This window comes from Rhea pennata, chromosome 10, assembly GCF_028389875.1.
Source record: "Rhea pennata isolate bPtePen1 chromosome 10, bPtePen1.pri, whole genome shotgun sequence".
Taxonomy (NCBI): domain Eukaryota; kingdom Metazoa; phylum Chordata; class Aves; order Rheiformes; family Rheidae; genus Rhea; species Rhea pennata.
This window is the reverse complement of record NC_084672.1, coordinates 1744930-1769031: the sequence shown is the minus strand read 5'-3', so window position 1 is coordinate 1769031 and position 24102 is coordinate 1744930. Positions and strand designations below refer to the sequence as shown.

The 24102-nt window shown below is 42.8% G+C and overlaps 1 protein-coding gene across 1 annotated transcript; it reads right to left on the bottom strand.

The window, feature by feature from the left end:
* ANP32A (acidic nuclear phosphoprotein 32 family member A) lies at positions 1-23971 on the bottom strand. Its single transcript, XM_062583613.1, has 7 exons — positions 23767-23971; positions 7306-7455; positions 7033-7155; positions 4669-4867; positions 2990-3087; positions 1566-1626; positions 1-1376 (listed from the first exon to the last, which is right to left on the bottom strand). Exons 1-7 carry the CDS (start codon positions 23818-23820, stop codon positions 1315-1317), a joined length of 747 nt encoding a protein of 248 aa, XP_062439597.1. The 5' UTR covers positions 23821-23971; the 3' UTR covers positions 1-1314.
* Positions 23972-24102: the final 131 nt, after the last annotated feature.

The window sequence follows — 24102 nt, the reverse complement described above, 5'->3', positions numbered from 1 at the left end:
AATTGTATAAAAAGATTTATTGAAATTCATCAATGACAAACAGACATAAAACTCAAAGTTTGGCTCTTCTGGGAAAAAAAACTGTTGCAAATGTATTTATACAGATGAAATATTGACTAGGAAATACAAGTCACTTCTAAAGCTATTTTAAAGAGGGATATGAAAGTAAAACTGTACATTCACTAGGTATTTTCAGTCATTTTACTGACTTCCACTAGGTAAGAAAATACAATTTTGTATTAGTATCTCGTGCTTGAGTGTATGAAAAGAAACCTCCTACTCTACATGCTGAACTGCCTCCTGTATTTAGGTTTGTAAAAATTTTCAAAGTATATAGCACAAGTGGAAGTAGTTTCTCATCACTTAAAATTGACTAGGTGTTATATATTACAGACCAAAATAGTACACACCTTATTTAAAAGGGTTGAAACATTTTTTTATTACAATTGTCAAATTCATTTCACTAGTAACTCAGGAATTAGGAACACTTTTTATATATATTTATATATATATTTAAATGCCTGCCATTTTCAGTGTATTGGCTATACCCTAGCTAAAAAAAAAAGGGGGGGGGGGGGAAAAGGAAAAAAAAAAAAGAAAGGAAAAAAACACAACATGGGGAGAAGGGGGATTGCAGGTTCACCCCACGAACCAAATTCAAAGGAACACCCTGAGGAAAGGAGAGAAAAAAAAAGAAAAGAAAGAGAGAAAACATTTGGTCACTATTTACAAACAGCAAAATAAAAGGTACCTACAGAAGCAGGGGAAAGCATTGGCTGAAAATGGCAGTCATTCACGGACAGGCAACAAAGAAATCACTTTATCAATATGCCATTCTCACACCTGTTGCTGTGGAGGGATGCTTTGCCTAGATCTGCAGCATCCCTAAAAAATGCTTACAATACGTTTAGTGACTGGCAGCGGTGGAAAATCCCAACAAACAGATATTCAGCTGTCCCAGAACAGATTATGCATATTTTGGGTATCATCCACTGTTCTTAAACTTTTTATTTTTCAAAATGTCAAACTATCCACTCCAATAATAAGAAACAAATTACCACTTGGTTTATACTTACTATTGCAGTTACAGGGACTAAGAGAGGGACAAAAAAAAGAAAAAATTTAAAATGAATAGGAGGAGGAGTGGCAGTAAAAATAGTATTTTATTCCCTTGCCCACCCAGTCTGCTTCTCCCTCTCATTCCCACAGCAACATTACAATCAGGAAAAAAAAAATTTGGGGGTGTGGGGAGGGGGGATACAGGGTAAAAACAGTCAAATCACAATAGGAAATTTTCAAAATAGGTTATTCAGTTTAGTCGTCTTCATCCCCTTCGTCTTCAGGTTCTCGTTTTCTTTTCTGTCCCCTTTCTTCATCTGCAAAATAAAATGCAACTTGAATTATATTAGTGCTTCCACATGCTACTCAGAAGCTGAACAAGCTCAACAGGCTTCTACTCAGCAGCTGGCTTGCTATCAAAGAAGCAGGAATACAAACGCGAGCCTGCCTTTACTATACTATTCATTTTTCTTTAATCTCTAGCAAAAACTGGATTACTGCCATACCAAGCTCTTCTTCATCTTCGTCATCATCTACCTCACCATCGTTATAGCCTTCTTCATCCTCCTAGGTAGAAAAGAAAGGATTAAAAAGAAGTTGGTTTTCATGCAGCACCTTTCACAATATCAAACCGCATTTTACAACAGGGAAAAAATCCCTGAAGCATCTTAAACAAAAACCAGACAAAAAGGCAGACACTTCCCACATACGTATATAAAAGTGCAGTTGCTGAAGTTGTTAGCTACAATATAACTGGACTCTGGCCCAGGTTTCACTGCAGGAAATCAAAAGCAGTCATAGCTGCCAGTTCCAGGTTACAGCCTTCAGCAAGTAAGTGATCTTATAATTCACACTGCTATGTTGCTACAAATTTGTTATGAAGTTTGAGCTTAGTTAAAGTTGATGATTGGACAGTAGAAGACACAATGTCTAGGGATAAGGAGAGTTAAAAGATGAACACACATCTCCAGATCCTGAGAAGCTGCTGTTATTTTTGAGAACAGGCTGGCCAACCAGTCAGAAAGAGTGAGAGCTAAGTATGTGAGATTCTTTGGCCAGAGGATGGATTCGATGATCTCCTACAGTCACTTTTTAGTCCCATTCTGAGTGGTTCTACTAACAGCAAAGTCTCAGCAGATTGTGACAGGCTCAGCATAGCCTACACACAGGACCCAGACCATGCTAACAATTTAAGCATCCTTAAGTATCAGACAGTACATGTCCAACGAGGAACCTTGTTCTGAGAGCATATGGTCAGTAATTCATGTACCACATCAAGTAGCACAGTAACTTCTACAATATCAGTGTGACCTTGTTAGAGCAGGGCCTGACTCCAGTCTCAGAGACTCCACAGAGCCTCTTCTTACAAAGAGCTGCTACACTGTTTTTCTATGTGTGTTAAGAACAACATGAGCAACAGTTACCCACAGGCCCTCACAAAGACAACTTCACTCTCTGCTCTTTGTGCTCATCCTGTTTATCCCATTGTCACTCTAACTCTTACTCAGATCAACACCATGGTGTAAAGGTTCAGTGCTGGCACTCTGTGCTTTCTGGGCTGTAGTTTCTCCCACTCTCTCCTTTGCTTGTGTGGAGACTGTTACTCCAGCTCTTCAAAGGCTCCACATGCTAAAACTCCACAAACATTCTTGATAATATTTTTTGACATCAGCCCAGCAAACAGAATGATTTAATGTCAGTGGTCACTAGATGGCAGCTGGCTCACAGAGACACTCCTCAATGCCACCCCCATTGTAATTTTAATGCTTCTCAAGTTAAAAAACAAAACACAAACAACAAACACCACCCCCACAAAAAAGTACATGCTTCAAGTACCAAAAGGTTCAATATTTGGTCTATTTCTTGCCCAGCTATTCCAAGTTAGAGAATGTTCACTCCATGCTCATTATTAACTACAATGAATCCTTACCTCCTCTTCTCCGCTTACATCCTCCTCTTCTCCTTCCTCCTCTTCCTCCTCATCTTCTTCGTCTTCTACTACCTGAGCATCTTCATCGTATTCCTCTTCTATGCAGGCAAACAAGATTAACCACTCAGATATTTATTTTTTCAGCATTACCACTTGAGATGTGGCTTCTTAGTAACTTAAGGAGGAAACTGAAAGCATTGCTTAAAGGCAAAACTTTCATGCAACTTTCATACACAGTTTCATGCAATTCTCCAAACATAGGGCTAGACACAGTCTTGTGTCTCTTTAGCCTCGCAACAGGACAGTGTGGCAGCAGTACCCATGGACTGACCTGCTCCACGATGGAGGGGGCCTTGACAGGAAGTCACAGCAGCCTCAGGACTGCTTTAGTTGAAGTTGCTCCAGCTCCCACTACTAACAGGCATTTTAAAGCCTACAAGATGCTGCAGCTCTTCTGCTCTGTCCATCTGCTCCCACCAGAGACAGAGCAGAACTGTAAAGGGCAACAATACACTAGGAACACTCCCTAACAGCCACCCCTTGCCTTTGTGCTGCCAGAGCAACACAAAAAGGCCACACACAATCCAACCTAGGAGTTTTCAATCTGTTTTCAAGAGGAAAGAGTTTGAATACATCTAGCCCAAGCAACAAACCAGGAGTGTTTTGCATATTGTAGGAAGGGTGTTTTGGAGCTTTTTCACACATTTGAACACAGGTCCAGGCTTGTGTTCTGCTGAAAAGAACCTGTCCCTACTGAACCTGGCTGAACGCACCACTCTGCCAGGCAGTGCTGCAACACTCATCCCTTTCACCAGATCTCACATTCAGCACTCAAGAGAAAAGTGCAAGTCCAGCTATTCTGCTTTTGCTGTGCAGCTGGGTTTGAAGAGTCTAGCAAATTCCCCAACTCAGCCTAATACTCATCCAGCTGGTGAACTGATGCCTCTGACTGCAGTCTGCCGGAGAGGCGGAATGGCACTGACAGCCCAGTGGGACCCACAGTTAATTTTCCTAACATTAGAAAGTTGTTTGCCACTTCATTAGTGCCTTTCACAGAGTTTGCTCCAGGCAATCTTCAGCACATGCTTTCCCCTCTTCTGTCCTAACCCAACTAATTCACTTTGCCTTTAACAGTCAGAAATATTCCCCTACTAATAAGCAATGCCTCAGCTCCTTTCATTCCTTGATCCTGGTGCTTTTTTCTATGCCCAGTCTGGTTCCCCCTCCTACCTTCATCTATCAGGGTCTAAACAACCGCACACACTCCACAACTGTATGGTTCCTGGAAAACTGCAGTATGTACATGTCTTCTTTTCTTATCCACTTCTTCCTTCTGTCTTCCTCCCCTGATGTTCACTGTTCCCCAAACTCTTTTTTAATGTCTTATTGCTTGTCTTACTCTTCCTCCTGGCCCATTTCTTCTACCACCCCTTCACTCCCCGTCTTTTACTACAGATAAGACTGAGAAAGCTTTTTCAAGCCCTGCCCATCTCCCTTCCCCTCATTCCTTCAGGGGACACTCTTTTTATAAGTACTATACGTACTTCTCCTTTACATCAGGCAGGAAAGGAGCTACTGAGAGATCCCTTCTCCGGCCAAAAAGTTAGAGCTGGAAACAAAAAGTACTAGGCAGCATATCACTCTTAACTTATGTGTACCAAATAACACAATTTATATACCATCTTCGTCTTCCTCCTCATCGTCTAAGCCTTCAACGTAGCCCTCTGCATCAGAGTCTGGTGCTTCTTTGTCATCCCGATCGTAGCCATCGAGGTATGTGAGCTGCGGGAGGAGCTTGAATACGTTTTCTCTATAATCGTTCAAGTTGGTTACCTCGCAATTGAAAAGATCTAAACTCTTCAGGTTTTCTAACTTTTTCTGCAAGGAAAGAAAAGTTTCTGAAGTTCAGTGTTACAATAAATCCCTAAAGAACAGAGAACAACAGCAGCCAGAGTTAATCTGCTCAACAGCTTCCCATGACAAAAGGGTCATTTCATTCTCTGCCTACTAAATTGGTGTGGAAGAAAATTCTGCAACGCTTAGCCACTGTTGCTTTGATATCTGTGAATAGAAAATGCTCTTTCTAAAGTTCAGTATCTCACAAGCAGAGGACTGAAATTTGGAAAGAGGTCATGGTGCAAAATCACACGTTGTGAGGGGCCAAGCTAAGAATAAATACCAGTCCAGTGAGTTATCCCAAAAGGGCAAAGAAAGATATTGGAGCCAGCAATCAGATACCTTTGAACTACTACTTTCAATGTAAAAAGAAACAGCCTATTCTTTGGACACAAGAATTTTACTAGGGGACATTTTAAAAGTTTTAATGATTGTAGTCTACTTAACTTTCAGAAGAATTAAAAAACAGTTGGAAATTGAACAGAAAGTGATGTGGGTGTGGGTTTTTTTTGTTTGTTTGTTTGTTTGTTTTTTGAGAAAGAGGTATACACAAGTATAGCAGTTAAGGATTTGTATCAAGTCTTATGAAATATCTCCCTTCTGGAGCTGAAGATACAGAGCAATGATGACTTCAAGAAAAGAATAAGCCTGAACTGGAAGCAGTTACAATCCTCCTTCTCACATGTTTGCTACAGGAGTTTAACTACTCTGCTATCCTCGCCTGTTAAAGGAAAGGGGTCCAAGACAAATTCATCTAAGAACTGTTCCTTGAGACATTTTAGAGAAAGTATTTTGGAAGTAAAAACAAGCTGAAACTCCTCAATTCTGGAGATTTAAGGGCACGGAAACTAAAAACTGAAGAACAGTTCTAAGAAGCACTAAAGGAATGGATATTTGGATGGGTTTTGGAACTGCAACCTGATAAACTTAAACCCAGCATTTGAAATAACCACAGTGAAAGTGAGCAGGCAAAGCGTGGCAGCACATGGCATTGCAGCTGGTTTCTACTATCACCAGTACATCCCACACCACTGAGCAGAAGTGGTGGCTGATAATTTTAGACTGAATGCTTCACAGAAAATACATTCAGTTCAAGTAGAGAGTCTGGCTAAGGGAGGCAAACCTGCAACACATGCCAGTCATTTGAGCTGACTCTTGGTTACTCTCTTCTGGTGAGTTACACTGGTGCAAAGTTGCTGTGCTTCTAAAATGCACTGATTGAGTGACATTAGCCTTCATATTTCAGGGAGGGCACAAGACTGCAGTGTGACACTGCTGGGTGCACAGCTTTGTTCCAAACAGACAGCCCTAGAGGACACAACCTGTGTGAATCACAGAATCAGAATCACAGAATGGTTCAGGTTGGCAGGGACCCCTGGAGATCATTTAGTCTACCCCCCCTGCTCAAGCAGGGTCACCTAGAGCACATTAGACAGAATTGCATCCAGGCGGGTTTCGAGTATCTCCAGAGAAGGAGACTCCACCAGCTCTCTGGGCAACCTGTTCCAGTGCTCTGTCACTCTCACTGTAAAGAAGTTCTTCCTCATATTCAGGTGGAACTTCTTGTGTTTCAGTTTGTGCTCGTTGCCTCTTGTCCTGTCACTGGGCACCACAGAAAAGAGTTTGGCCCTATCCCCTTGACACCTCCCCTTAAGGTAATAGTATACATTGATAAGATCCCCTCTCAGTCTTCTCCTCCCCAAGCTATTGCCTATGCAGTAGGATGCAGTGGATACAGCCATGCAGCTGCCTACTCACTGCATGATCTCTGCCCCATGCCAAGTCTTGACTCCCGGGGATATGGGTGGCTCCTCTTTTGTAGAGGGCTGGCCGCTAGAGGGAGGCAACATCTCACGCTCCCAGCTGAGATGCAGCACCAGTCCTGGCTACACTGTGCTCCCTGCAAATGGTGCTGGACTACCAGTATCCTATTAGGTGTGTCAGTTAGTCTAGAGCCACAGTCACCCTACAGTCTGGTAGCAAAGGCCAGTGGCTGAAGAGATAAACACCAAAACTGAAGACACTTAGCTGAAAGTTGGTTTGGAATTTCAAGGTCCGAAGTATTCAGGCGCTACTAAGCCAGTGCATTACCTCTCCTCATCACAAAATGACAGGTTTTGATTTCATTCTGTATCACAGTAACTTACCAGAGGTTCTATTGTACCGAGATCTTTTATTTTGTTGCCGCTTAGATTTAGATGTGTGAGGTTTGGACACTTTTCTGCCAATACTTCCAGTCCTCCTGAGATTCTGTTGTCACTTAGTTCGAGCTAAAAGGCAGATAAACATCTTGAGTTTTTGGCACAAAACATGTATGACAAAGCCATTTGGTTGGTTAAATAAAGTTTTTCTGCAAACAACTATTTTATAATCAGTATATTGCAGAGAGGGAAAGATATGGCATACAGCATTTTATTTACCTTCTTAAGTTTGTTTAACTTTGGTAAGTTTGCAACTGAGGCTAGGCCTACGTTGATTGTACTTAAGAATTCCAGCTCTTCAAATTCATCTGTAAGGCCTTCAATTTTGCCTTCACATGACCTACAGTTGTCAAGAACGAGTTCTTTAACCTGAAAAAAGAGCAATGCAAAATGTATATAAGAAGTTCCGCATGGAAAATAAAGAGTTCATTCATAAGCAAACTACAACACAACTCAAGCAACAGACCTGAATAAAAAGTACTTAATTAAACTGGCAAGCATGCTACAGGTTATTTTCAGTATCTGATCCCTAATTTTGCTAGCTCGCTAGGTTAGCATCTCTTGAAGGGTCTCAGCTACACTTCAGAAACACAGGCTAGACTTCAGAAACATTAATCCTGGCTTAGCTTACTTGTTATAAGTAGCACTGCATTTGGTAAATGAAAACAATAAGCACTCTAAAGAATATACATATTTTTAAACTAACACACAACTTTGACACTTTTGCAACTTGTCTGCTATTACAATGTATCATTAGCTGTTAAAACAGGTTCTTCCTGTGTGCAAAAATTCTTCAACCTTTTCACACTGGAGAACTGTGTATTTCAGATCACTGCCTACTCAGACATTTCTGAAACCCACAGACAGACGCTGGCAATCCTAAAGCAGGCACTGCTGGATTTCATCCTCATTCCTTCTCATTACGGTAGCTTCACATACCTTAGGGCAAGACCTTCTCCACATAGGCAACTATTTTCTTGGGGAATTACAAGGTATGTTGCAGATGATTCTGGAAGGGGAGGTTTAGTGAATATAGGCTGCTGCTACTTAAGCACATCTCTTGACTTATCTCCTTTGCCCTGCTGCATTAGGGAGACTGGAGGGGGAGACAGCGATAATTTCCCCAGATGTCTGTGCAACACAGAAGGTGCCTAACAGGGAGAGCAGGGCAGCTGACATGGGATGTGTATAGCAAGTTACAATCTGCTTTACTGAGCAGCACTCTTTTTGCAGGTGCTATCTTCAACGGACACAAAACAAGAGCATTGATGCAAAAGAGCTGCTAAACATGCTCCACCCTGCACAAAACAGGTCATTTTCACCCTAGAGTTCAAGTCAGTCTTACAAGACTCAAGTCCATTAGTAGCAAACATTAGATGAGTTTTTTCGGGCTCTTTAGAAGCTCTTGGCATCATGGTCTGTGTCACCACAGGAAGGCCCCACCCTTCTGGACACTATCCAGATATTTTCACATCCATGGAGAATTTCTGGGGATTATTTCTCCCCTGTACACAAATACCTTGAAAAACACATCCTTCTGACTGCATTATAGCCCCCCTCCTCTAACAGGCAACCAGAGAACCAAAACTCAACTGCTGAGGTTTGGGGGTTGTTTACAGGCTTGAAGGGGTTGCTTTAAGCAGAGAGTATTGGACAAAAGAAAGTTTGCAAGAATGATGTACATAGAAGTATGAAGCAACTCTTCAGTTCACACAAAAGGACAGTTAATATGCAAATATTTAATTTCCTTTTTTAAAATAAATTACTATAACCCTCTCTGTGCAGCAGCATGGAGAAGAATCCTATGTAGTTTTACAGCTCCAAATAACATCCTTAGATTTCTAATTAAATCCTAAGCACTGAAGTCAATAGGGAAGTCAGCCCAAAGCAACATAAAAGTACAAATGATTCATTGAGAGTAGGAGGATCAGAGTTAGACAGGAAATACGTTTTCCAAGTCTCTACAACTTTCCTAAAAAATAAATAAATAAAAAAAATGATAGGGAATGACTATACACAAGTCTTCCAGAATTTTAGACTGGTTAGAAGAAACCAAAGATTAAGTCAAATGATCAAGATCCTACCTAAATTTATTTCAATGCAAAAACAAAACAAAATTCCCCAAAACAAATCTAAAGGCATACACATGCATCTTTTTAGTATAACAGTATTTAAGTATCAGGGTACTCAGATTAATTCAAGGACAAACAGTTTTCTCACACATCTATTGCTTCACATATAGAGCCCCTGGAAAAAAAATAAAAAGAAGAAAAGAGAAGTAGAAAAAATAAAATAAAATAAGCTCCACCCCAAAACCAAACCTTAAAGCCACTAAATTTCATCCCTATCTGTTTGTGTCCTTGCTCCACAGCACAGAGGCCTTCGCCTGCCGCATTATCTCCTTTAGCCAGCCAGCCTGCTCATCTGAGACAGTGCTCTGTAGTTTCAGAATCACCGAGAGATGTTTCTTTCTGAATAATGTCAGCAAAGGCAAGTGCTACTGCATAGAGCACACAACTTCACCATCCACCAGCCATCGTGTGTCTCATGTCTGGCTGTGGAGGCTAGTGAGCTTCACAGCTGCAGAAGAAAAGATTTTCTGTGGAAACAGATTTGATCCTGTTATTGGAAGGCTGATAATTATGCAAAAAGCAAGATATTTTTTTGTCTTATCCTCTCTGCAAGAGCCAGAAAAGGAAGTTTGCAGAAACACACGTAGGAAGATGAAGCAAGGCCAGAGTTGAGGGAGACAATGCTCATAGGCTCAGCAACCAGCACAGGACAGAGCTTACAGTCAGATTTGGCTAGAAACCGTGCACTAGACCAAAGAAAATGGTATCTGTCCTCACTGCTTGGCAAGGACAGTAGGAAGAGAAAAGGCAAACAGGGAATTAGACAAAGCTTCTGCAGGGGCAGATAACAGATTTGAGGGGGAGCTGGAAATTGCTATGGATGTAGAAGAAGAACCCTTTAATATGGAGCAGAAGAGCCAGCTAGCTTCTACTTTCAGTGTGCTCCACTTAGGGGAAGACTGCTGTTTCTTCTCTGCCTTTCCAAGAACTTTATTTGAAACAAAACAGCAATCTTTGTTTCCTTTGCCCAGTATCAAGACACTGGGTAAAGGTACAGTGAAAACAACTGCCACAGGGAAGTTATCATGGAATAAAACTGGGCAGGTTTACAAGTGGTGGAAAGCCTGGTCAAATCTAAGAGTTCATTAACAGCACACAGGCTCCAAACACTCCAGAACTGCAACAGCAGCAATACAAGTGCAATGCCTGGGTGGTCTAGTCAAAATCAAAGTGGCTTTAGAGCCAAAGAGATTTAAGAACACTATGGAAAATAACACACGAGCAAAAGCATGAAGGTAACACAGCTGCATAAGCTGGGCACTTGGGGCTTCTCCTGACTTCCTTTCAATGTGCACATGCAGGTTTAGCTCAGCTAGTTAGAGCGTGGTGCTGCTAATGCCAAGGTCACAGGTTCAGTCCCTGTATGGGCAGTATAAACAGTAACAAACTACTTCCACACCTTATCATATTTTCTGAATATTAAAATTATCCACAGCTGTTTGCCCATGTCCTCTCAGCCAGCAGTCTTGCACATCCTGCTCTCTTTCCCTTCCACTCCACATTTGCTTGCTATTTCTTTCTCTTCGGGACTTAAAATCTTGCACGTAAGCAGAGAACTGCAGTGCTGAGCTGGTCATCCCATCCAGGAGAGGGCACTGCTTTTGCAGGCTCCAGGCACACTGCGTGTTATTAACTGGAGACAGATCTGCCACAGGCAATAGGCCAAAGAAACCAACATGCTGGCTGCTGCACTGATGTCTACTCAAAACGTAGTCCCCTTCCGAGGACAATGGGCCTCATCCAGGCATACTATAGCAGGGCACACTAGACAGTTAAACAATTATGTAAGCATATCTAAGTACTGAAAAGGTGACCTTAGAAAAGCTGCATTTCATCTAAAACAGCTCACTACCACAAAAGTATGACAGCGGGACTAAATCTATCCCTGTTTGTTTTCCTGACATCTTAGTATTTTATAAAAAAATCCAGACCTTGAATCACTCTCCAAACATCTCTTGGACTTCCCACTAACACATTGAAAATGCACAGTAAGACTATCATTTTACATGTCTCTTTCATCAAATTTTCTTACCAAAACACAGCACAAACATTTGTCTGATATAAGTAGCTGGCGCTAGTACCCTTTCTGAGTCTTGTTACATTCTTGAGTGAGATGAGTGGGCCTCAACTGGTCTGAATCAATTTAACTGTATCATATTTCAATCTGCATAATGTTATAGACATATGAATGAACAGTCAGACTAAGGGAGATAGTCTGAACTTGCTTGGATAGCTAGGCTAAGGGAACAAGTTTTCTGAAGAAATTCATGCTTAGTTATACTGACGGCAGGAAGATCCAACTTGCAGAAGTTGCATACAGTCAGTTTTGCTGTTGTCTACTACACAAGGCATAAGCATGTCAAAGCACTAATGGAAGTAAGTGCCACGATAAGTAGGCCAGATGACCTGTCCCTTCCTACCTCTTCCACCTCCTTCTCAAAAAACCTACTACATAGTAAGAAACAGCAAAAAAGCAACATGCTGTGGGCTACTAAACATTAGAGATAACACAGCAATACAAGGATACTCAAAGGACAAAACAGTGTACAAACCAATACTTGCCAGAACAGCTAAGAAGGAACCTGCATGTGAATGCCTAGAACCACAGAGCTGGTTAGGTTGGACCTTGCCATGCACACACCATGTCTTAGCAGTATTTATGACAAGGCACTGTTGTGTACTTGAGTAGGGATGTTACTGCACAGCTTCAATTGTCAGGTGCTTACTATCAAGGTCTGCTGTTCTGCCCCCCGGGGTGGCTTGCAGGGCTCTGCTGCCCCATTCGTCCATTCAGTTCGCTGCCATCTGCTCTAGCAGGTGCTTCCTGGTTGGCTGCATACTGCTGCTTGTGCGTTGCTTTATGGTTTGCTAGTATCAGTCCCTAGTTTTCAGCAGTCGTATGTAAGCAAATAGACTGCTGCTTCTTCACCAAACTCTTTAGACAATGTGCCTGGGACCTGTTCTCCTGTGGTCACTCTGATTTCTATTTCTGGTGTTCTCAGATGCTTTCAGAACATGACATCACATTGCTGTTAATCCCCTGTGCACTATTAAGTGTGGATTACAGCATCCCCTATATTTCTCCAGGTCTTTCATGACATCACGCTTTGCATTACTCCTCACTTGATAATCAAAGCCTCTTATTTTTTTCCTAGTATGGTTACTCTATTAAGCTATGTTCCCAACTGTGTATATGTTCTCCTTAATATAGGCACAGTGTGTGTACTGTGAGGCTCCCATCTTATTCCTAGGATAAGTACAGGCAACCATGTGTAAGCTGCCACTGAATTTCGGGGGAATAATCACAAGGAACATCTACAACTCATTCACTGTACAGGATACCTGGCAGCCCTTCCCCAGCTCACATTTTCAGTGCAGTCTGCATCTCTGGCAGCAACCATACTCTGTATCAACAAATACATACTCAACAGAATAGCAGTGTATCTGTGTGTAATTATATTCAAAACATTTATCAGCTTAACCTTTAATCTGTACTTGTATAGTAACATTTAAAAAGGCAAAGTCTCCACTTCAGAGAACCTACAATCCCTGGGCAGAAAAATCCATGAATTAGGGACTAAACTCCTGAGCTTTAGTCCACTGAAGTCTTTTAATGACTAAAGTCTTTCAATAATGTGATAAAAGAACACAATCGTGAATACAATTTTTAAAAGGTAAATGGCAAGTTTACAAGTTCAAATACCATTCTGCTGGCTTTACAAACAGTAACAGCAAAGGCTGTAGCCTCTCATTTTCAGTACAATGAATCAGATGCTTCTGAAGCATACATTGTGTATGATACCCCTAGTATAGGAACCATGTAGCTTTTTTTCCCCACAAAGAACAGGTAAAGAGGGTGTTAACTATCTTCCTCTGCTCCCAACCAAATGGGCCATGGGAACAATGAGAGAATTATGGTCTTTCATACCTCCTACCCAGATGGAAGCTTCACTTGGAGGAAGGCAGAGCTGTGAAAAGAACGGAGGGGAGAGCAAGGGAAGTCTGCAGTGATAAGCTGAAGCCAAGTCCAGCCTTATTTTTGAAAGCCGAGGTAGGTTTTCTCTCCAAGATGCACAAATACTTCTTCATGATACCTCTGTTTTTTGTTTTGTTTCATTTTTTGGGGAGGGAGTGGCGAAGATGGGTGGGTAGGGAAATCTCCTAAAAAGTCTGCATAGTCCTTGCAAAGTCCTGTATCACTTTGGAGTAAAGAGTGAAAGAATGAGCTTTGCTTGCCTGTTGTAACCAGACTGCCAAATAATTGTTTTCCTTCTAGTTTCAATACTGCATTCTAGATTTACACTCCTGCAGACTTGAGGATCCCTGGGCAAAAATGGATCTATACAGGTTTTTGTTTTCACCCAATTTGTACCATAAAGCTTAAGAGAAGCCCAACCTTCACAGTCATGACAGTCTAATTTGTTGGGGATGCAAGTGGGTTTGACAAAGCTCACCCCAGTTTTGCAAAGAGCCCATCACGCTGAGCTCAAACACTGTATAGAAAAGTGATGGTAAGGATGCAGGACATATCATGTTGACCATGCTCAATTTAAATAACCCTCCCCCAAAGCTGCTTTCCTTGAAGGAGGTAGCATTTCATGAATTATCATTTCCAGTATTATCTGGAATGTGACTAGGCCAAAAACGCTTGAACAAACAGCCTGATTAATGCCCTGTGCTAAAACTGAAGCTCCTTTGAAGGCTCAAAGACATGATGCAATTTCTGCTCTAGGACAGTCAACAAAATGTAACCAATGGACACCTGAAGAGCTAATTTTTTGAAGAGATAGCACCACATGTCATTTCCCACCCGCATTTAAGACAGATCTTCAGCCATGTTAGGGCACCCTGTGATTCAGAGGTACAGTGGAACAGGCTATGCAAAGTTCAGCTCATGGTGGAAAATGGCAAGAGACAGAGGAATGCAAAATAATCTCTAGCCCAAATTAGAACAGCTACTGGGCTGTTGTATGCCAATGAAGACACACCTTAAGAGCTGTTCTGCCTTTCCAGGCTTGCAGGAGTGCGCACATTCTGGCTGTGCCCCCTCCTACCCCTGGCATACTGCCCACATGCAGAGAGGAAGGGGGGAGGAAACAGGTGGCACAGCACTGACTGTGCTGGCGCTCTGCCACCTGGGATTCCCCCTCCACGGGGTAATCCTCAGCTGCTCCTTCTGGGCAGCTCAGAATCACTCAGTGGACATGCTCTGGGATGAGCATCTAACCACAACATCTTTTTTCCTACCTTAAATTTAACAGCTGAGGGAAAATTCCCATGCTGATGATATCCTCCTGTCCCCATAATGCGCACGTGAAGAGAAAGCCAGAACAAAAACTTGCATGTGCCTACTCCCTGTGACAGCAGCAATGACTTGTTTTCTTACCAAACCAACACTTGATTTGGGGTTTTGGTATGTCCTTTCAAGTGTTATTACAAGTATCTGAAACAAAAATCTGCTTTGGGTTTTTTTTTTTCTTCTTCCATCAACTACAGTAAAGACCTTAAACTTTTAGCTAACCAACTATTATTTTCCTTGCATTATTGTGCTGTGCAAAGAACTTTACAAATCCTGGGGCAGGGAGAAATACTGCTCAAGAAATGGCTGCACAGCACAAACTATTTTCCTTGAGATAAGGACAAGATATCTAGCAGCCAGAGTACTTGAGAACTGTATTAGCAGAGGCAGTGATTGACAGCTGGAAAGAGACTGGATAGAATTAATGTGTATACCTTGTAATTTTGAGTAGCACTCCATTATCACCATGATGGATACCAAGTGTAAATGCAGAATCTCACCACAGCTGAAGGCCAGGAGCATGTCAGGACTTCAAAGCAGTTCAGAGTTAAGTCTACAGTATCTCCCCCACGCACACTTCCCAAATCCTAACAAAGATGTCCCTTTCAACAGCACTTTGGAACTGGCCCTTTCGAAATCAGGCAATTAACAACTGCTGAACATTATACTTTCCAGTGTAGTCTCGTTCAATGGCAAAAGGTTCAATTTCTAGTTATTTTACATCCACTCAACTGAGCTGGAACTCCAAATCTTTGCAACAAGGTCATGGAACTACTAGTGGGCTTAGAAACTCATCTATGGTTTCTCCAAATGATGCAACCCCATCAAACTTTCATATCTTACACATCTCTTTCTTGGAAAGCCCCAGCAATATTTACCTCAAAATTTTAGTGGAGGATTTTAAAAGCCCAATATTGAATCTCCAGTATCCTACTGGTGACAATTTTCGTGCTTCTGCTATTTTTCACTAAAAGCACAAATATACATACATGGGTGTGCACAAATCCTGATACTGTTGTCTTCGAATAGCTAATTCCATGGTTCTCATACAGGTTTACTCTGCTTTTGTAAACCACACTCTAGCAAACTGTTTGTATTTAATACAGTTGATCTAACACGAGGAAGAAAAACCGAATATCTTCTAGATGTTAGTCATATACAGTACTCAGACTTTAACCATTCCAGCATTCTGTTCTGCTTGCAGAGTGCCTAGCAGAAAACGAGGGGCTGAGTGCCAGCTTCTAAAACCAGAAGCAGCATCCTCCCATCAACAGGGTGTTGTACTCATGAAAAATGGCCAAGGGAAGAGGCTAACAATAGGATTCACTTGGTAAGAAGGTACAAGCATGGAATAGCACAAAAACACTTGCCAAGAGATCAGGAATGATTCAATGACAACATGGCACCTCTGTGGACATCTGTCATAGTCTTGATTCAAGCAGTTCAGGCAAATTACTGTGTCCAAGTTCAATGCAGTGCTGTAAAACAGTAATTTAAAGCCCGCTTTTAAACTGCTACCAAGCTGAAGATAACACTATGCTAGGAATCCACAACTTGAAATCTGAGCTCTGTTATGGTAACTCCCACAAAGATGAACGCAGTTAATGTCTTCTTTTATCTACATTGCATGTATCAGGGACCCTGCATCACCTCTACCTTGACAAAAGGAAAGAAGCAGGGGAAAAAAAGAAGGGAAATGGATTATTATTACTGAAGCTACCCTGCATTCATAGACAGCCAAATGCTGCTTTCATAGCCTAGAAAAATCTGGCTCTACATCAATAAATTTACTTTTTCTACACTCTAACATTTTGCATAGCATTGCTATAAACCTTGAAAACAAAATATATATGGCTCCAAAAAATTTACTTCCTGTTACTGCGCACCTATGAGAAACCTAAAGTTCTAAGTGAAATAGATAAGCCATCGAGGGGCAAAGACTCTTGACAAGTCTGACTATACCTTAAACTCGTATCTAATTATGAAGCACTTCTAGTGCAAGAAGCTTCCAGAAAAAATAATGTTAGGATGCCTTTCTCAAAAAAAAATATATATATATATATATATACACACACACACACACTTTCTCACATTTAGAAATGTCAGTATAGCTATATGCATAGGCAACATACTAATTAATAAATCAATAACACACATCAGAGACCCAGTAAGCTGTTTCATTCAGAAGTGCATAGCTAGTTTTTGTTTTGCTTTCTTGTGTTAAGAGCATAACACTAAAAAAGCTGAAATATTTCACTAGAAGTGTTTCAAATACTTAAGTGATTAAATCGTTTGATTTTTGCATTAAGTGCTTTTGAAATTCACACCAATGTCTCTTTCTTCTCCTCTTTCGACAGACAGTATGAACAAGTCACTTTACTTCTGCCTTAGTTTATATTTGAGAAATAGTGTCTGATACCACATTCAGTGTTTTTCATTGACTGTCAGTAATTATTAAATACAGCAGAACTAAAATATATATTTGCATTCCACCTTGAATTTGAAATTTCTTCAGTTAGAAATGTTAAGTATTTGGCTGAACTATTTAGTTTGTTCAGTTGTACATCTTCTGAATTGCCCTCAGTAACAAAGGACTGTTAAGATATGCATCTATATATTTATATAGGAAACACTGCATTTAAATTAATACTAATTTCACAAGCTGCATATTTAATACTGAAAACAGTCTCTGAAGATATCAACTGCTACAGAATGCATTGACAAATCATACTTGGAAAAGACAAGCTTTCCCTTCCAAAGCATAAAAAAGCAGGAAAAGTGCCCTTTGGAAGGGAAAGGCCAAATCAACGGACAAATTAGTGCTCCAGCAGAGAGCCCAACTTTTACAGAGTGGCATAAAGGCAAGCTACTAAGGTGGGTTTTGTTTAAGATTTCAAAGGTCATTCTTACATATGGAAGAGCTTCATGACTGATATTAGCAACCTGGTCAAAAACAGGCTAAGCATCTACTAGCTATTTTGTTTGAAGGATAGCAGAGCAAGAGAGGAGGAGACAAGAAAAAAATTAAATGCATAACAAGTCCACTAGTGTCATAGAAACAGATGATAAGTCTCTATTATACCAAAGCACAACAAAAATACAAACGCTGTCTATTCCCATTGGAGACCTGTCTCTAGCTACAGACACAGAGTTAGGTTCATCTAGCTGAGCTGTCTGTCAATCAAGACTGCTGAAAGCCATCATACACTTTGTAAATGGAAAGCCTAGTGCAGCAAGCAGTAAGAGGATCACCTTCACTGCCACCCTCTGCTACTCCTGCTTCCTTCCAGGACACAGCTATGGAATCGCAGAGGCATTACACTCCTGCATGGCTTGCAAACTGCTTTCTTTAGGGCTATACCCATAGCCAAAGCCTTATTCTTATTTAATTCAAGAATATTCAAGATGCAGCATCCGCTCATATTTCACAGGTCCAGTTCTTACTTCTCAGGCTTCTGCAACTTACCTATACCTTTACAAGGGGAGGATGGAGGGGAAGTGAAAGATTAATCCACAGATGGAGTGAAATAGAAAGAAATATTCAACATCAACCTTCTGGACTGCAAATATTTAAGAAAACAAGCACTGATATTTGTGCCACCAATTCAACTCACATTTAAAGATGCATCACTGATGTAGAAAATATGGTCTTATAAAATACTTTATCTTTCACGGTATTTGAAAAGTCCTAAATTTCTGCATGTGATTAATGTTACCTTAAAACATTCAGATTTTTAGTGTACATTTAAAACAGAAAAACAGAAAAGTCTATTTTTCCACTGATATATAATGCATAAATCCTGCTGCAAGGACAGATTGTAATAGTTAGGTCAAGCTGAGGCCCCACAAGGTTTGTATTAACAAGTACTTTTTTTCCCTTGCTTCATTAACTTGTTTCACTTGGGCAGGATAAGATCTCGTTTCTTCAGAAGATGCATTCCCTGATGGACTACAACACAATGGTGTCATTTAAACTCCAGTTATCTCCTCCTAATACATTTTTAGCAAGCCAGTATCATTTTTCAGAACAAAATTTTCTTGTTTTGGACACACACCTGAATCATCCAAAAGGTGGTGTAACTGTGACTGCATGTTAGCTATTGCTTGTCAAAAGGGAATTTCCAGGATTTGAAGGTTTACTATGTGTACTATGTTTACTATATATACACACACACACACATATATACATGAGTATACATGTATACATGTGTGTATATACACACACACACTGTTACACCTTTCTAGCAACATCACAGAGAAAACAGAAAAATCAGGCAACCAGTTTCAGCTCCAGTTATTGGTGCTTTTCAATTGTGTGCACAGTTTCTTTCAGATGCTTATGATTTGATCCAGCTTAAGAAAAAAGGAATAGGATTTGCCAAATATTGTACTGATCAGTCCAGTACTTGGAGGAGAAATCAGACTGAATTTCAGTGAGGACAGCTCAGACATCACATACTTTCTCCAGGCCTGCTTTTTGTGGGTAGTAGTTGTTCCAAGAGGAATATGCATGTTGTGACAGGACACTTATTGTAAAGGTTTGCAACTAGAAATTCAGATATTCTAATATGCAAGCTTGGGAATTCTGGAAAAAAAAAGGCTTTCTTTTTGCTACAGTTGTGTACAGTTGTGCCCTTCCCTCAACCACATAAGTATTATCACGAATTTTTGCAGTCTTGAATCATTTAATCCAAGCATGCTGAATAGAGTTTGGATGTGCCGATCTCATGCCACTCTAGACACAACCACACAACATTGCTTGCTCCACTTTATTTCAAATCGAGAGTACATTCCCCTTCTATTTTGAGATTGTTCAGCCTGGGGAAGGTAAAAACATATGCCTATATCCCATTACAATACCAAAATAATTTTTTAAACGTAAGTCTCTAAAGAGATGTGTATCAGTTTAAACTCTCCACTGTTATTGCATACATCACAATACGGAACTAGCTTGGGGAAAAGAGTCCTTTTGTTTATATTTTCGTCTAAAACACCACTATGCATAGAAGCTTGCACTGTATTTTCTTTTAGTATTAAAAACTACAGAAAACTAGAGAAATCACACTGTCAAATGAGTTCTAAAATGCAGTAGAGAGTTGACAAAGCATAAGAAATAGCCAGCGTTACTGTCAGTATGTTATCACTGTCACAATTTTGAGCTGATAAAACTTTTTAGAAGCAATATTCATTCCTCAGGCTAAGTGAACCAGCATGGTAGCGCTAAACCACAGAAGATGAGATTTTGTGCACAATTTCAAAAACCTACCCCTATGTCGCACAGCTGAGAAGAGTGTTAGTAATGAGCTTGTGTTAAATTTTTCGTGTTTTATTAATGAGTTGCACTTTCCGCTATACAAATGAAACAAACAAACAAAAAGACCTCACAAATCTGCCCAGGTGAGCATCTTCTCTGCAGAGGTAAGTAGTTTTATTACTAATAGCTGATGGGTCTGGAGGAAATCTATGCAAAGTAATTGTACCGGACTAATTCCTAGCAGATAGTTATTTTTAACAGAAAACTAATATTGTAAGCAAGATAAGCAAAGTGATGAAGACTACAGTAAATGTACTACCTTAAGTGATCATTATGAGCAATGGGCTAAAAAGAAAAGTTGAAATATCTGGGCAAGGCAGGAAGCAGATGCAAAGGCTCAATGCTGACTGTCTAACACAGTCTAAGCACAGAAAAACAAATTCCAGGTACCAAAACCCCATGCTTATTACCAACACTGAATTCCCATAAAAATGGAGAACTAAGAAAAAAATAAGCTGAGAAAGAAATAGCTCCTATACCATCCACTTTCAGAGATCATAATCATACAGTTCTGTTAACTGATATGCATACTGACCCTACAGGATTATATGACTTAACATCTCAAAGTAGCCAGTTACGTTACATAGCATTAATCAGTATTCTACACAAATACTGTATTAGCCATCTCAAACTATAAATATTAGTGCAAGTTCAGAAAGAAGTAAAACACCTTATCAACATTCTCTTACCTAACTTTGATTTACAAAAAAAGTTTTGATACTGCAAATTGACATAACAGTATGCAATAAATGTAAGATGCACTGCAAAACTTAGGCACATACAGGGCCGAAGCTTCAAGACAAATTAATTTGCTTCTATTTGTGCAAGCAAAGGTTCCCCCGCCCCGCCCAAATGTATTTATACTAACTTTGAAACATGGAAATAATGATTCCCACAGGACATATGACAAATACTGCCTATCTATGAAAGTATAGACTAATAAAGACAAATTTACAGAATTATTTTGTTCATGTTGAAATACTTATTAAAGTTCATGAATAAATTAAATACTGGCATCAGAATCACTTCTAGAACTCTATTTCAGACATTTTACCAAAAATACTAGCTGGATGTAAATAGACTTTATTTTAGTATGTATTTAAGACAGACAGGGTCCAAAGTGTACACGTAATTCTCCATGACAAAACAGCGTATGCATGCATCTATAGCCAATAAGTTTTACAAAATCGATTATTAACAGCACAGCATTTCCAACTGACATTCTCCTCTTTGTACGAAACCAGAAATATTTAAAATAAGTATGATTACGCATGCTACCTGAAAGGACTAATACATGGAACACACTGACAGAATTAAAGGTAACAAAAATGACAGGTAAAAAAATGGCAGGTCAGATGAGCATTTATGACCAGCCGTTTTGGCCTAGATTTCTTAATCAAAAATCGCTCTGAATTACAAACGAAAGCAAAATGCCACCCAAACCAACGCGCTCTCAACTTTCTCCTGCAGGAAGTCAAAAACAGAGCAAAAACGGAACAAAAGCTAAGCGGGGAGGAAAAAAAAAAAAAAAAAAAAAAGCTAAGCGGGGCTTGTACCAGAGAGGCTTCGGGCCCCGTATTTTCACGTTGGGTCCGTTTGCAACGGGGCATGTAAATAAGCGCTGAAAAATCTCCCGCAGTAGGACTGGGAGATTTATCAGTAAAAAGTGGAAAAAAATATTTAATAAATAAATAAAAAGATAAAAAATAAAAAGGGGAAAGGGAGACCTACCTTCTCGCAGGGCCCTGCCCAGGAAGAAGGCGTATTCCCAGCTCGTCAGTACCGCGCTGCCTCCCTGCGGAAGCCGCATCGGAGCCTCCGGCCGCCCCGAACACCCCGCTCCGCGGCCGCCGCCGGCCCCTCTCGGCCCCCCGGCGGCGGGAGCGAGCCGGGCCCCGGCCCCGGCGCTGCCCCGCTCCGGCTCCGCGCCGTTACGAGCCTCCCTCCCTCCTTCCCTGCGCTCGGCGACAGCGGCGGCAAAATGGCAGCCGCGGTCCGTCATGTCGGCGGCGGCGGCGCGCGCGCCCCCTCCGCGCCCCAACGGCCGCCCCAACGGCCGCGCGGCGCCTCTGCCCCCCCCCCCCCCCGCCCGCCGCCGCCGCCGCCGCCTCAGGAAAACGCCCTCGGCGGCAGCGCCTCATGGCGCAGTTCGCCACCAAAACACGGCCGCTCCTCTCCCCCTTCCCACCGCGTCCCCCGCCGGCACGTAACGGCGGGAGGCGGCGAGGGCCGTCCCGCCGCGGCGCCAGCGGCGCTCGGTAACGGCCGCCGCCGCCCGTCCCGCCGCGACTCGTGAGGGAAGGCGGCGGCGGGGAAACATGGCGCCGCGTCCTACTTGGGGTGGACGGTGGCGCTGCCAACGCGACGAGACGGAGAGGAAACGGTTTCACGGAGGGGGGGAGCGGGGCACTCCGGCGGCGGGACGGAGGCGGCTCGGCGGGAGCCGCTTTGTCCCTCCGCCCGTCCCCGCGCGAACAATGAGGCGCCGCGGGCCGCGCCGCCCTTGGCCGCCGAGCGACGGCTCCGGCGAGAGCCCTCCTCCCTCCTTCTCCTCCTCCTCGCCCAGGACTTTTTAAAGTTTAAAGAGCAAGGTTACATAAATCTGCCCATCTTTGTCCGTCAGGCGTTTTAACGGCCGAGCGGAAAAGCCGCGGGGCCGCGTCCGGCCGCCTCGCCCCGCGCACGCCCTTGCTTCCCGGAGAGGTACGTTCCCATTCCGCCGGGGCGGCGGGAGGGATGGATGGACGCACGGATGGAGCGAGCGAGCGAGCGGGGGGCGCGGAGCCGCCTCCCCTCCCTCCTCTCCTCTCCCTCCTTCCCGTCCCCGCGCGCACGGCGCCGCGCGAGCGGCCCCAGCCATTATGTAACGGCCGCGGCCGCTGCCCGCCGCCAGCCCCGCGCGGGGAAGCCGCTGCCTCGCGGCCGCCGCGCCGCGAGTTCGAGCCCCGCCGCCGCCGCCGCTCCGGTGCCACCGCGGCAGCGCGCCCCCCCCTCTCCTCCTCATGCATCTACTCACCCCCCCCTTCCCCTCCCCACTCCGGACTATTTTTGTCCTGACAAAGTTTCTTGTTCTCGTTTATTCAGGCAGACGCTGCACAACAACCTTAAGTCCAGCCCCGAGGAAGAAGGGGAGGGAAGGGGGGGAAAGGTGGGAAAAAAAAAAACAGCTAAAAAGCAAAAAACACGCGCACACACACGCATCCAGCCTTTTTTGTGTGTGTGGTGTATATGTGTGTATGAGTGTGTATGTGTGTGTGTGGATGGAGGGGGGTGGAGAGTGCATTTTTTTTGCAATATTTTTATTCAACGCTTACACTACCGGCAACGATATCAGATCTCTAAAAACGCTAAGCATTTGTTTAAAATTCTTTTTTTAAAAAAAATCTTCTCAGCATCTGGAGAGAGGGAGAGAGAGAGAGAAAGGGCGCGTTCATGAGGACTACAAAGTTACAAATATGGCTCCCCAGTCTCTCTTGCCTGATCACTGCAAAGAAATGAAGACGCACTTTAAACTAAACCATTTGCAACTCACTCACAGTCTCTGTCTGTCTCTCCCTGCCCAGCACCCAGTACAAATATTTGCAAACTAAACACGCCAGAGAGGAGCACCAACTTATTTTTATTTAATGCACTGCAAGCCCCTTTAATGCATTTCACACCAGCCGAGTCAGGAGCAGCTTATAGTTTCCCCCTAGACCACAACGCGTGCGCCTTCGGGCACCCCAAATTGGGTGCACAGACACATATACACACACACAGGTAGGCACCTCAAGGGCAGCAGCGGCCCCCGCGCCGGCTGGCACCTTCCCCACTCCCGTGCCACCGCACCCCCAAACCTCGCCGGGGTTTGAATGCACCCCCCTCCTAAAAAAAAAAAAAATGTGGGATGGATTTTTTTTTTTTTTTTTTTTTTTTTTTTTTTTTGCATTGCTTACATCTGAGGGCGTCCTGTTCCGCAGCTCTAAGTGGATCCTTTTCTTCATGTCCATGTCCGCGGCTGGCGGAGGTGGCTCGCTGTCGCCGGCCCCGCTCGTGCACCGACGCCGATGCAGACCCCCCCAAAGCCAGCGCGGTGAGGGCGCAACCAGCTCCGCTCGGAATCCCGAGCCCCAGCGCCGCGGCGAACACTAACCTGATAGCTGCGGAGGCGGGCGCTCACGCTTGATTGACGTCCGCGGCCGCCAACCGCCGCGCCGCAGCCGGCGGCCGGAGCCCAGGGGGCGGGAGAAAGGGCGGCGGGAGCCAATGGGAGAGCGGCGAAGCCGGCCAGG

Bases quoted from the DNA above. Each gene is read 5' to 3' on its own strand.
- ANP32A (XM_062583613.1), bottom strand. From the start codon at position 23,820: ATGGACATGAAGAAAAGGATCCACTTAGAGCTGCGGAACAGGACGCCC. The intron at 7,156-7,305 runs GTAAATAAAATG...TCTGCCTTTTAG, and splicing joins AGTTAAACAAACTTAAGAAG to CTCGAACTAAGTGACAACAG. The intron at 1,377-1,565 runs GTATGGCAGTAA...TTTATTTTGCAG, and splicing joins CGAAGATGAAGAAGAGCTTG to ATGAAGAAAGGGGACAGAAA.